We start from the raw sequence: 14,510 nt of genomic DNA, 5'->3' as shown, positions 1-14,510 counted from the left end.
ACTATTGTCATTTCCTGTATGGGCCAAATGTTTAGCATATGTAGATTAAAATTTGGTAAAGCTGCCAGGAGCCAAATAAGACTGCTTGACAGACTACATATGGCCCACGGGCTGCAACCTGACCTTCCCTAACCTAGAATGCAAGGAATGGAAGCGTGAGGGGGAAGAGTGCATGGCTACTTTGGCCAGAATTGTGTCTGTCTGGACAGTGTGGTGGTGGTGGTGGTAACTGAAGCTGAGAGACAGGTCAGGCAGAGCTGAGAGTTGACCCAAGGATTTCCCAGTTCTCCTTGATCATATATGCTACACGTGCACTTAAACTTAAGTATAATGTAACAGAGAAGAATCAGCAGGCTAAAAGACTCGACCAATCTGATTTCAGGTTTCCTGTATGCCGGTATGTACCAATCTGTTCCTGGCGTTGTCCGCTGATTTGTAAGAGAATCTTGCTCAGGCAGAGATTTCTTTTTACACCCACCTGGTTCTAATTCTGCCCTGAACCCTTTGGTCCTCACCTCTTGCCTTCTTCCCAAACGCCAGAGCAGTGCCCACATATCTTAAACACAGATCGGTGGGGTTTGCCCTCCTTTTCCCAATGGCACTGAAGAATTTCTGGTGCACGAGTCAGACTCTCAAAAAAAGAAAGCAGCAGTTGCTTCCCCTCTCAGCTTGCCTTGCTACCTGTAGCTTGATCCCAGTAACAGAGGTCATATAGCATCTTGGCAAGCAAGGGAATAATGTATATGGGTGCATACTACCCAAAGGGTCCTCTGGCAGCACAAATCCAACTGTGAAACACTACCAGCATTGGGCTGATTTCCAAATATGCTCAGGGCAACACAACTTCTTGTCCATGTGAACAGAACTCAGGTCCAGGCTCAGATGGAAGAGAATGGATACTGTGTGCCCAGAAGTTTGGGAACAAAATGAAAAGTGACAGAGATCCGAAACAGGCTCAGAAAAGAGGCTCTAATTAAATAATCCAAGATCATTTATTGGGAACAAAGGATCATAGCAAGCAGTCATAGCAGTATTTCTATACATCTCAGCACAAAATACCAAACAGCCAAGGTTGCTAACGCCGGCTTTGAAATCCTGAAAAATTTGGGCTATGCCTGGTGTGGGTAGGAGTTTGGGGAGGGAAGGGAACTAATGGGTATGTGATGCCATAGAGTGTGCCCTACAAAGCTGCCATTTTCTCCAGGGTGACTATCTCAGTAGCCTGGAAAGTTGGTAACTGGAAACACAGCCCATCAGTACTAGTACCTGATTCTGGCTCTCAACCACTAGTTACCATGATAGAGCTGTGCATACCTCAGACAATGAGAGAAGGAGGGCAGTGAAAAGCAGAGGAGGGAAAGATGGAGGAGGGGAATATTACACTTTTCTGTCTCGGACAATCATCTGAGGTCACCTAGGGCTGGTGACCCTCAGCTGTGGCTTGTAGGGAGGTCCAAAGGAAGCGAAGCGGGTGATCCAGCAGCACTTATAAGCACTAAATCCAAAAAGGGAGTTAGGTTGGGTCTGACCAGTGTGACAAGATCAAGAGCACACAGAAGGTGAGCAGGTGCAAATGCATGTGCAGAGTGGCGTGTGATGGCAAGCATACACCAGCATTGGGAAGGACGCTTGGTTATGGGGATTGAGCACCACAAAAAAATTGACTTTAGCAGGCTAGCTAAGAGGGGCAAGTCTGGGAAGGTGAGAATTAGCACCTCTGCTTGGCACAGGAGGGAGGGCAAGGCATATTGGAGGCCTCCCATTGGTCCAATGGTGGGGGTGGACTGGAGACATGAAAAGAAGCTTGACTGGTCCATTTGAATGAGAACTGGCTGAGAATGATTTGCGTGTTTCAGCAAGAGTTGATACAAAGCAATCTTTGGTATAAAAACAGCTGTTCCCTGGACTATAGCCTTGATTACTCAGTTTACATAAAAATATGCAATATCATAGCTAAAGTCTTGGGGGCTCACAGTTGAGTCTGCCTCCCAGGATTCTTCTAAAGGTCCTGCATAGCTTAACACCTTTTTAATGAGCCAACCATTCCATGATGCTGAATGGTTAGTCCCAGTCATTCCTTTTACCAGGCCACCTCCATTTTTGACTTGAGATTCTGTAAAATCTGGCATACTGATCAGGATTTGGCAAAGACAGTATCGACCAAGTGCTAACCAAAATGGTAGGGAGTGATGCCAACAAAAATTGGTCTTGGCAACAGCTCATATTCAAAATTCAGAAGACAGGAATTGTAAACCGAGAAACTTTATCCCTGTTGGGTAAGTTTGCCCTGCAAAGGGGAGGATACAAGACTGATGCTAGTTTGAGGCTTTGCAGAACAAGGAAGGAAGTTTTGGAGTGTGTTGCCAGCCAAAATTCCATAGCCAGAACCACTTGGTGCTCAAGCAAAGCAGTAGTGCCAAGCAGTAAGGGGCAGCAAATTTAAGTGAGAAATAATCAGGTCAGATGATACCCTTTATCTGGCTAGGTCCACAGAGAAACAAGCAGTGCATTTGTTTTTTACCCAGTTGAGGGGGAGGTCTTTCCACCCTCCCTTCTGCAGTGCATCAAAAGCATATATTTTGTCCCTGCTCTCTCTCATATCCCTTTTGCAACTTCAGCTGTAGCTATTTTGCTGAGTAGGTGGGTCAAAACTGACTCCCAACTAATCCCCCAAGCTGTGGGTTGGCTTCTGACCAGCAGGCAACTGCAAACTTAATAGTCAGTGTAATCCCAACACATCCCCGACTGGTTCGGTCTATTTGTGTCAAACAAGGTAAATCAGTTTGCCAGACAGGGTTGCTGCGAAATTCATGGCATCCCTACAGAGACAGAGACAGAGACAGAGACAGAGAGAGAGAGAGAGAGAGAGAGGATAACATCACTGACTCGAGCTCAAACTAAAGGCTTGCAAGAAATGGATGCCTTGCCCAGAAGACCCCAAGAACAGGAATGTGTTGATTTCAACCCATCTCAACAAACTCATTTGATGTGCTCAGATTGGGCCCAAAGTGCTGCATTGATAAAGAGTAAAAAACTGAAAGTACTAGTTAGTTACACTTAAAAGCTTTATTTTTTTAAAAAATCCTTAATTTAGCAAAGAGTGAGTAAGTTATAGTAAGTTACGACACCCTTTCAGGATGAACACATACTACCTCCAGATCACATATACTTTAAAAGTCCAAAGGACCATCAATGCACCAATGACCTGAACATAAGAGAATGAAGAGTTCTTTCCGATGACGGAGCAAGCAATGTTATGCAGGTTGAAACAGCAATTACTGGGGCTTCAAACTCTGAAATGAAGAGGGTACAGAGATGGCATGTCCTCCTTCCAGTAATAGTTTTTTCATTATTGATATATTAGGGCACATTTTATAGCCTTTTGCAAGACATAGTTGAAAGAGAAAAACTCCCCAAAAGACATGTTCTTAATTCTCTCTTCCTCATAATATTAAGCATGTTGCTTGGAAGAGCACTGCTGGTTCTAATCCCACTACTGTCATAAGCTCAGTAGGTGGCCTTGGGTAAGCCATTTCTCTCAGCCCCACCTGTATTGTAGGGATAAGAACAACACTTCTTCACCATTTTGAGGGGGCACTAATTAGTCTAGAGAGCAGTATAAAAGCATAGTTATTAAGAGCTACCTTGGCAACTGTTTGCTGCAAGGTCTACTTTTAATAATACAAAGCCACCAGGGAGTACAACAAATGTTTCATTAAAATGGAAGTTAAAGGAGAACTTTTATCTAGAAATCTATCCAGGTTTTGTAGGGTTCACTAGTTTGTGGAGAGTTTCTATAGAGATGTTACTAAGATAGCAAAGCCCAAATGCTTACGAAGGGTAGAGGATAAGAATAAGAGAAATGTATCTTCTGGGAGCCATCAATGGTGCCATCAGGAAACACAGGTAATAGAGTAAACTAGTACTCCCACTATGTAAACACCCATTTGCTAGCAATTATTTAAATACCAAGAAGGACGGATGGTGATAGGAAGTTGAGAAGGCAGACTAGGGAGACTGGCAGCTGGGAGAATTCCTCAGGACACCCGAAGAACCCTATCCACTTTCACACTTCTACATAGCTAGCTATTTTAGGTAATTCAATACAATCCAAAGAGTCAGATTAGTTCACTGGGGAAGATGGTTGCTCTGGGATTTGAGAGGGACACATTAAAGATCGACACCCTCACAAAGCCAAAGGAAGGGGACATGGAACACTGGTTTTTAACAGGAAGAACAAAATAAACTCAGTTACCGGGTATATGCCAGTACAGGCTGGCTCCTAAAATAGGTTCACAGTCTGATGCAAACCCTCCTGATTCATGTGACAGGAGACAAAAGCTCTAACAGTTATATTATGTACAAAGTACACATGCAAACACTAATGGCTGAGAATGTTAGGAGTAGGAAGCACGCTCCAAACACACACAGAGAGACAAACACACGTGTTTTTCATTTCACAACAGAAATTGGTTCTGCTCACTTAATTAGAAATGCAGCAGCTACTAGGCTTAGCTCCTAAACAGTAAGGAAATATCTGGGACCACACTTTTTTTTTTAAAAAAAGACTCTCACCCATCTGAGGTTAGTGCAATTATTTCTTCCCACTTTCCCACAACACTTTACAAAGCTCTACAGTGAAGAATGGTAACTGCCCACTGAAGACTACTTATTGTATGTCCCATTTCAACATCCCAAATCACAACCACAGCCTAGCTGGCCCAGGATCAAGACAAGAAAAAGAGTTCTGTCTTGCAGGGATGTTCTGGTAGATTACAAGATGTGGAACTGAACAGCCAAGAGGGAAAGGCAACCAATAGTGTCATGCCTCACCAAATTAGACTTCACCATTCTAGATAAAGCGAGCATCTACAAGGTATACTTCTCTATATTGACAATGGAGCAAGAAGAAATCCAAGTGAAACTTTCTACCCCAGCAGACTCTTATAAAACCATATTTCAGGCAACACATTATGACATGATACAGACAACACTGCTTCTAGAACTGCTATAGGGATATGGAAAAAGCAACTCCCCATACTGCATGCCTACCCTCCAACTCTCCAGGGAATCTCATTCTCATCATATTCACCAAGTTTTTCAATCTCTATTAGCTAGTCCAAAGAGCATGGGAATATAAATGGTACTACTAGTAAGAATTAGGTTGTTCTTGGTTTGGTGTTATATGATCAGGAGAACTTCTTTGCTGTGACAATCTTTTTTTTTTAATCAAGAAAAGGTGCTCTACATAAGTAATTGAAGAAATAATTTTATCTGAGTGTAACAATGCAATTTAGCAGGAAGTAAATCATAGCTCCGTATTTTCCAAAAGAAAGGAGGTCAGAAACGTTACTGTAACTGAAGGAGATGCTGGGGGCCAGAAAGGATTGTTACATGGGGTTGTACCCCAGTGTCCATCATAGCTCTATGCCCCTAGCAATGAAGAGAGGAGAAATTTCGTTAAGAAAGTTATACCATAGGAGTTCTGCTTCCTCTTTTCCCTAAAGCAGTTTAGGATTTCTGATCCACTAAGTGCTCTTTCACCACAGGGGGAAGTGCACACAGGGGACTAGAGTGTCATTATTCTACCTGGGAATAATAATAAATGACAAATAAGTGGAGCATCCAGATCTTACCATCTCATGGAAAACTACACAGTACTGGCAACAGCCTCTGCCAAAGTGGGATGGGAGTAAGGGGTTGGACACGGACAAAGGGACTTTTATCCTTCAGTCTACATTGCTGCCAATTTCACCTACTAGTCTCAGAGATACCAAAGAGAAATCTAGCAGCTTCTTGCAAGTTGTGCTTGGGCATATATGGAGAATATTCTTAAGTGCCAAAATCTCCGAGTCTCTCTACAAGAGACGCCTGGGCACATGTTTGTCAAGTGCCAGGAGACACAATGTTAGCTGGGAAGCATAGTTTTAAAAAACAGAGCTGGCAGAGATCACTCCAGAGGGGACAGATTCTCTCACAGCCCACCGCCGCCACTGGTGTGCTGGACTGACTCCTCTTCTGGAACCTTTGCCCTGCCACACTTTGCTTAAAACTTTGAATTAACTGAGCCTCATCAGGGCAAAGGCTCTGGAAGGGGAGACAGTCCAGCATGCTACCGGTCATGAAGGGCGGATCCCCTCCCAAGCAAACTCTGCTGGCTCTGACTTTTAAAACTACACTTCCTGGCTAACATTGCATCTCCTGACACGTGAAGAACACGTCAGAAGTCTTGTGCAGAGAAGCTCTCAGTGCAAAGTAGATCATCATACCAGTCCATCCACACCCAAGCATCAGGACAGTTAACAGCTTTTGCCAGTTCACATGAGCTGCAGAAATCAAATTTACCAGCACTTTCCAGGTGTGTGTTGAAGGTGATGGTACAGTCAGAAGCAAGAGCTGCCTTGCACAGAGAGGACATCCTGTAATAGACTAAGATTGGGTGTAAGGAGACTGCATCAGAAGGAGCAGAAACCTCAAGTAATAAGGGACATAAGGAGGCACTGATTTAGAAGCTGCAGACCTTAGAAGAATTAACATACCCCTAAGCAATTTCAATTGCTAAACTTTAATCAGATCTTCCTTAGGGGAGAAAAAAATTGCAAAGTGTGTTCTATGGTATGAGTGTATTTAACACTGATTTAATAATGATAATCTTGATTTTGCCACCTTCTAACATTCCTTTCCCCAAGGCCCAGCCTGGCACCACACTAGACTCTGAAGGAGATGTTTCTCATGGTTTAAGACAAGATCAACAGCACAACCTTTATGTTAATTTAGTACTTTGGGCCAGCACACTGCAAGACCTGCTTCACCAGAGTAACAGATAAGCAAAAAATGCTATCAAGGACTGAACTTCATCAGGAAGACAGTACCAAAGATCCCCCTCATCCTCCATTTATCTTAAAAGTATACTACAACATTTATGAATATGTCTGTTGGAGTTAGATAGGACATTTTAAAAGTTGTAATACCATGTTTGGTGAACAGGAACTTTGTTCTATCCAGCTGTGAATTAATGGAATTTTAAGCTGACTGCAAACATGCACAGTGTGGTCACTTGGTAGCAGGACATTTTACAAACTGGCATCGAGATTTGCAATGCTCAGCCCAACCTAACAAGTTGGCACTTAGCAGTGAGAGGCACTTGTGGCTCAGGCGATGAGGAACATGGCAAGGTCAATGAACTGCAACGAATTCACACTAAAAATTAAATAAGTTTTCCAAGCAGTCTGTGTTTAGAAACTTCCTTTGTCACAAAAAATATAAATGGAATTTTTGTCCCTTTTGATCAAGAAAGACAACATATCCCCTTTGTCCCAATTCCCTTAAAAAATAGTCCTTGCGTGGACATGCTGGACAAGAGGTTCTCCCCACACCTCCAAGGCTGGCTTTCCTAGCTTCCGCTGAGGTAGGCTGTATGTGTCCCCTTTCTCCCCACACTGCTAGGGAGGGGAAACTGGCCATTCATGTGGTTCCTCATCACTTTACCAGGCTTGAATTGCTGAAGGCCTGAGGAACTATGCCTTTCTTGAGAGTTCCAGCTGTATATTTAATTAAAGGTAAGCTCTGAGTGCAAGTTGCTGCTTCTGGGCTTCGGCCTGATTCCTCTTCATCTCGCTGGGCAAGGGCTCTGCTGTTGGGAAGAGAAATGCATTTAGCTTGCAGAGTGGAACAGAACAGGAATCCCCAAAGCATGTCACTTTCAACAGTCTCCATTATTGCTGTTATCCCTCTTCCTGATGGGCTCTGAAGGCACAGGGGTTTATGTCCCAATTGTGCCAAAGACATACTGACACAGTATTAGACACGGTCAAGATAAGAAAGAAAAACTAAACAGTCAAGACCACAAATGCAGAATGGCTACTATATCAAAATTAAAAGTCTCCTTGTAAAAATTGTTTCCCTTGTTATTAGAAGAATATTAATAAAAATAAGACTAGTTAAAACTGAAACTAACATATTTAATTAAGAGAAAGGAAGAAAAGTGCTAAACAGAAAACTATTCAAGAGAACACATCTCTACAAAAACCGTTGATGTTTGCAGTAAAGAAAGGATAAGCAGGTTTTTCTCACAGCAGCATGGAAGGCAAGTGAAATGGGAAGGCTGTTACCACTGCTGCTCTCATCCCACTGTTGAAAATGTACAGCAGCACTGGCAACTAAATAGGTTAACAGTAGCTCTGTTCACATGTTACAGTGACCACATGAACATCCTGTATGTACATGTATACATCTGTTTGTAAGATAAAGCCAATACACATTCACTTTAAAGCTAAAACTGGGAACTACAACCTAGATAAATTGGGGAAGGGTTTTAAATCACACATTCAACTGTAAATGTTCCCAATGGACACAGGTATAGTTTCTAGACAGTGGACAGATTCTTCATTCCTTCCACTACAGCTCTGTTGGTCTAATTTTTTTTTTGTCACTTACCACAATGACTCATTTCTTTCTTTTGTTGCAAGTGATCTGCAAAAAACCCACAGTACACTCTACTACCACGTGTTGTATTACCAAAGGATATGTTCAGCCGCCTAGAGGACAAGGAAACCCCTCTGAACCCTCAGCTTAGTCTGAAACTGTTCAAATTCCTTCCATTTCTTTAAGCCAGTTCCAGGTATGAAATTGGATCCTGCAGAATATGACTTCACCTGATTCGACCTGATTCCATCTTGCTCATGCCATTCAAGAGGAGATCATTCTTCAAATAGACATGGGTTCTTGGAAGCGTCCACTAGAATTAAGAGAGTAGGGTAAGACAGCTAAATGAGGTGGCAACCTACAGGCAGCAGACAGAAAAGTTCTCCTTTCTAGTCTCTTACAAGATTGCCTATAATGTTCTAAAAATTCAGAATTTGGAGGCCAAGGGAAATCAGGGTCAGCATCAAAAATAAATAAAAGCATCATGGCTATATGCTTGATTAGCAGCAAACAAAGATGCTGCACAATGGGTAGCCTGATGAAACAGGAGAGCACACTCAGCACATGGAGAGAAACCCACCCTTACCATCAGTGTGCTATCTGTTACTATCCCGATGTGATAGCCTCTGTGACACCAGCTTCTGAGCAGATCCACCCCTGCAGAGACAAACCACACACACATAAGAACTCAGGAAAGACTGAGGTTAGGTAAGCTACTGTACTTGTAGTAATAAAGACCTGCAGTGTTCAGGCACACTGATTAATATATTCCCAGAAGGAGGAAGAAAGAGAAGCAGCTGTTGCTGATGAATTGGGCTAGCTCAGGAGATATTAGGAATATGGGCCTCGGTACCCACTGGAAGTTCACCCTAGCACTTACAAAAGGAAACATACAGGTGCTCGTGAAGCTGGGACAAAAAACTAAAGGGTGAAAAGAATAAAGAGACACTTATCCCTTGAAACAACAGAAACAGCTGCAAGACCATATAATTAACTGTGAAAAACAAGGAACATCATAATGACACGATAACTGCATTGCCCAAATTCTACTCTTGCAGTTCATAGTGATGAAAGATTATAATGTTTTGGGAAAGGAACAGAAGGTTCTGAGTCTGAAGGCTGCAACAGATCTGTTCCACTTATGTAAAGATGCCCCAAATAATTTGTTAGCAGCACCCTAGAAGAGTAAGGAGATGGTAGTAGGTGTTGGTTTACCCTTGGTCTTATTCAAGAAATATTTCAACTCCCACTGGGCAACAAGGATGTTGAAGTAGCGCGGCTGCTCAAAGAAGCGTAAGTAGCGCATGGAGACACGTGAAGGGAAGACTCGTTCAAATTGTCCACGCCGAGCAAACTCATCCTCTGTCTCTATCAGGATTCGTACATCATCTGGGGTCAGGACATCCAGGATGGTGGAGTAAAACTCCTGCGGCCAAGAGGGATACAAAGTAAAAGCTTGTACATGCATACCTCATTCTTCCTTCTCTGGCACCTCTATAACAGCTTTGAATTGAGAATGCTTGGGATGCTAACCTGCTGCACAACCCCCAAGAGATCAGTGAGAAGACATCAAAAGGCATGACAGAAATGTGCAAGGAAGAGTAGATCCCAGGGCTTTTTTTCTGGAAAAAGAGGTGGTGGAACTCAGTGGGTTGCCAGCACAGGGGGCAACTCCTGGTGGAAGGTGTTGCCCCCTGGTACCACATGCGCACACACAAAGTGTGTGCACGCTCTCAGGACTGCACAATGATGTCACTTTGGGTCAGCTGGAACAGGGGGGGGGAGTTTTTTAAAGTTTAAATCGCCCTCGGCAAAAATGGTCACATTGCTGGTGGCCCCGCCCCCTGATCTCCAGACAAAGGGGAGTTTAGATTGCCCTCTGCACCGCCAAGCGAAGCAATGTGGAGGGCAATCTAAACCCACCTCTGTCTGGAGATCAGGGGATGGGGCCACCGGCCATGTGACCATTTTCAAGAGGTGCTGGAACTCCGTTCCACTGCGTTCCAGCTGAAAAAAAGCCCAGGTAGATCCTATGAGCAAACCACACTAAAAAGCACACATACGTAAATAATCTGTTTTAAGACACCATTTATAACTATAGTTACAAGAAAACAGACCTTGGCAAGCTTTGTCATTACTGCTGCTTGGAAATCCTTCTTGAATGTGTTTGTTTCTAATGCTTTGACATCAGACAAACAGTGTTATACTGAATTCTGCTCTCTATATAACTGAGAATTTAGTTGTCTTGCCACTCAGATTACTTTTCCTTTGTAGCTTAAAAACGTCCATACTGTCACCAGCAAAGACATTTACCTTATTCTACTGGAAATTTCATTCTGCTTATACAGAAAGGCAGAGCATCAAGTAATCACCAGTCAAAGATTGGCATAACACAAAAACACAGTAAAGAAACTCTGGCCTGGATATACATCAATAAAATGCAGGCTGATGAGAGGGTTTGGGAAATACATGTTCCCACTTACCTGATCAGGCACTTTCTGGGTCAGATAATAAGCTCTCTTTGTCTTCTCAGCAGTGAACAATTCAAGAGATGGCCTGGATTTTTCCTTCAAGGTAGTATTCAAGCTAGATACAGTAATATTCAAAGTCATAGTAATAATCAAAGTTATTATACAGAGGGTGACTCGACTGAGCCAGTTTCTCCATTCTACAGACAAGATCACTGGCAATTCAGCAGGCAGTAGTCAACATTCATATTGAAGCCATACCTAAATCATCAAATAACTTCAAAAGGCATCAGAATGGTTAATTGTGTTAGAGATCCAGAATTAAGCGGAAGCAGCTAAAAAGCAAGGCACCAACTCTCATTAACCAATTTACAAACACAGAGAAAAAGAGCTGTCAATGGCTCAAGACAGACAATAACCATCCAGAATTTGTATCTAATGCTCAGGAGACATAGGCTGAAGCATTTCATAAGATAATGATTTCTTCTCACAGAGCCTTTGCCCTCCTGTGGCAGCCTAAAACTTCCTAAGGAGCAGCATTTGGGAGAATATTTGGGCAACAGCAGAAGGCAAAATGCACACTTCATAGGTAGTAAAGAGTTCAGTAGCTCCTTTAAGACTAACCAACTTTACTATAGCATAAACTTTCGAGAACCACAATTTTCTTTGTCAGATGCATGATGAAGAGAACTGTGGTTCTCGAAAGCTTATGCTACAGTAAAGTTGGTTAGTCTTAAAGGTGCTACTGGACTCTTTACTATTTTGCTACAACAGACTAACACGGCTAATACCTCTGGATCTACTTCACAGGTAGAAACTGTTCTGTTCACAGAACCATTCCAGTGGATCCAAGCTACAAGCATTTATTTGCATAATGAGTATAGCCCAATCCTATACATGCTTAACCAGAAACAAGTCCTACCATGTTCAGTGGGCCTTATTTACACAGAAATAGGCAGAGGACTGAAACCAGAGTAACTTAATGTATGCTTATTTTGAAACCAACATACACTCATTTTTCATGAACAAACCTAATATTGACATTATATTTGAACTGAGTTTTTTACACAATAGGGGTATTTGTTGCCTTGCCAATAACCACTCTTTGCCAAAATGCAACAACAGTAATTCAAATGGTAATGTGAAAACAGTGCTGGATTGTACTCAAAACACTTAGGTTCAAATTTCCACTCAGCAATGAAGTCCACTGAGAGAATATGAGTCAGTTACTCTACCTAAACAATTCCTCACAGATTAAAAAAAATCTATATACCAACCAGGTCCCAGGCTTTTTGGATCAAGGGTGGGATACAAGCATGTGTGTGTGTGTTTGTGTGTGCGCGCATTTGTGTGTGTGCATGAGCACACAAATAAGTGAGACACGGAAGTCAATTACCCTATGCATGACATGGAAAATCTGCCCCTCAAACAATGAAGGTCATTATTTTCACTTTCATTGAGGTGCTCTCTTTCAACCCAAATCAACTCCATAGGCTCCATTATAGAGATGTGGTATTTTTCTATATTATCACAAGCTGGATCCTCAGACTTTGTGCCCCAGATGATGACAATCTGGGGTTCAGACAACACATATACAACTTTAGTTAAATAGGAAGGAGTCCAGTAGCACCTTTAAGACTAACCAACTTTATTGTAGCATAAGCTTTCTATAAATCTTATGCTACAATAAAGTTGGTTGGTCTTAAAGGTGCTACTGGACTCTTTCCTATTTTGCTACTACAGACTAACACGGCTAACTCCTCTGGATCTACAACTTTACTTGTATTTTAAGTGTCAAATTGTATGCTTCATCCCCACATTCCTTACTACAGGAGGATCCATGGCTATTAAGTTTGAGGATTAGTCTGTAAGAATTATTTAGTTTATGTCATTTGTCCAGCAAAACAAACAGAAGATATGAAGCACAGCTACGTATACTTAATTTTAAGGTCAATTCTCCATAAAGAAAAGCTGAATTGGGGAACACTGGCACAAATTTGCATATGTTCACTTTATTTTATGCAGTTTATTCTGCTTCGCTAGTCATAGGGAAACAGTTGAAGCCCAGCAGTCTTGTTCAGATCACCATGACCACACAGCTTCCTAGATTTTATAGAACATTGCCCTCAAGTTTTTGAGTGCAGTCATGGGAGCTACAAACTTCCTTTAAGAAAAGAAAGCTAGGATGCTGAATTCTATGCCCAATACACTCTTTGCACCTGCACAGTGTGAGTACAGAATATGCATAGCCCTGCAGAATGAGCTACATTCACACATCACTGAATATTGTACTATCACTTCACTGTAGCAATAAATTGCAAATGGATTGCCTTGTTCACATAGGACAATACTGCTTCGGTTAGATGTTTGGGTTATGTGCTAAAGCCAAGTGCTATAATGCCATAACAATTTCCATCTTTCAGTCTGAAATGCCTCTGTCCAGCTTAGTCATCCAATTGCCTACCACAGTCCCCACAAGGCAGAAGAAAAAGATCTCCAGCGTAACTTTGCTACTAGAGTGTGCAACCTATGGCCCCTGACCTGGTTGTAGAGCTGCTGGTACTTCCAGAAGGTGATGCCACATCTTCTGCATTTGGCAACACAAAACCAGCCAAGTTCAGGACATCCCGGACCATTTGACCCTTGATACTCACATCAAGGGGAGAGTTTGAATGGAGGCTGCAAAGAAATTGAACGTATTATTAAAAATCTCAATGGGACATCTTGTTTGACATTTGGAACAGCTGTTAAATAAATTAACCTCTCTCCAAATAAAGAACAGGAAAACTTCTGATCCCAAGGCAACACAGTATCACAAATATGAGGAGTTCAACCATTCCCAAGTCACCTAAGAACAGCTATAACAGTATGTCCTGGCCCTCTTCTAACCATAATCCTTCCTGAACTACTCATTTCAATTGCTTTTTGCCTCCCTCATAATAAGAAGTGGAGGCAAAAAAGAGTGCTTTCTACAGAACAGACTAAGCATACCTTAGTTGAACCGCCCTGGGGAATGAGACATCATCAACCCTGCAGTGGAATACATGCAACCAATATAACAGCCTACCTTGGCGAGATATTGACTTCCAGGATCCATGGCTTGAGATTCTCATCCAGCATTATATCAAACCCAAACAGTTCGTGGCAGCAGTAAGGGCGCCGCACATACAATTTCACAAGGTTGATTATGTAGGGCTCTGACCTAAGAAATGAAGCAGGTGCTAACTTGTAGGATTAACTTGCAGGTGGTACAGCCTGCCCAGTATCTGCTCTTATGCCTCACTCTGCCTAGGCATTGGGCATAAGAGAACAGAAGGTACAGAGCAGAGCTGCAATGGCAACTTCCCCACAGCATTATAACTGCTGCTTTTGCTTCTTGAATAGCTTAATGGCAGTGGGTTTCCACTGAATTGCTACTTAATATTTTGTACTTGCATTATCTGCCTTGTTGCATGCTTGTTTGAGACCTATAGTTGAGACACAGAATAGAAACATTTTATAGAAGCAATATGGATTTGATAGTTTTGTTGCATTTGCCTGTTCCCCAATTCAGGATATAAAGATTCAGAAGCGATAATATGCAAATTAAGATGATTTTTTGAACAAGCTAAATGTCAA

The 14,510-nt window shown here is 42.3% G+C and overlaps 1 protein-coding gene across 3 annotated transcripts in view; it reads right to left on the bottom strand.

Moving 5' to 3' along the window:
- Positions 1–1,000: 1,000 nt before the first annotated feature.
- Positions 1,001–14,510, bottom strand: part of TTLL4 (tubulin tyrosine ligase like 4) — a 34,469-nt gene continuing 20,959 nt past the window's right edge. For 2 of the 3 annotated variants that reach the window (XM_054971200.1, XM_054971201.1), the window contains exons 14-20: positions 13,960–14,094; positions 13,434–13,571; positions 10,908–11,010; positions 9,640–9,850; positions 9,011–9,081; positions 8,655–8,737; positions 1,001–7,633 (exon numbers count right to left, since the gene is read on the bottom strand). In XM_054971200.1, coding sequence (XP_054827175.1) covers positions 7,480–7,633; positions 8,655–8,737; positions 9,011–9,081; positions 9,640–9,850; positions 10,908–11,010; positions 13,434–13,571; positions 13,960–14,094 — 895 coding nt within the window. In that variant the 3' untranslated portion in view covers positions 1,001–7,479. The remainder of the gene's footprint in view (positions 7,634–8,654; positions 8,738–9,010; positions 9,082–9,639; positions 9,851–10,907; positions 11,011–13,433; positions 13,572–13,959; positions 14,095–14,510) is intronic. The other variant, XM_054971202.1, reaches the window with a different exon arrangement.

The sequence above is a fragment of the Eublepharis macularius genome, chromosome 2, assembly GCF_028583425.1.
Source record: "Eublepharis macularius isolate TG4126 chromosome 2, MPM_Emac_v1.0, whole genome shotgun sequence".
In the NCBI taxonomy this organism is placed as follows: Eukaryota; Metazoa; Chordata; class Lepidosauria; order Squamata; family Eublepharidae; genus Eublepharis; species Eublepharis macularius.
The sequence above is the reverse complement of the archived record's forward strand: the minus strand, read 5'-3'. Positions and strand labels throughout refer to the sequence as shown.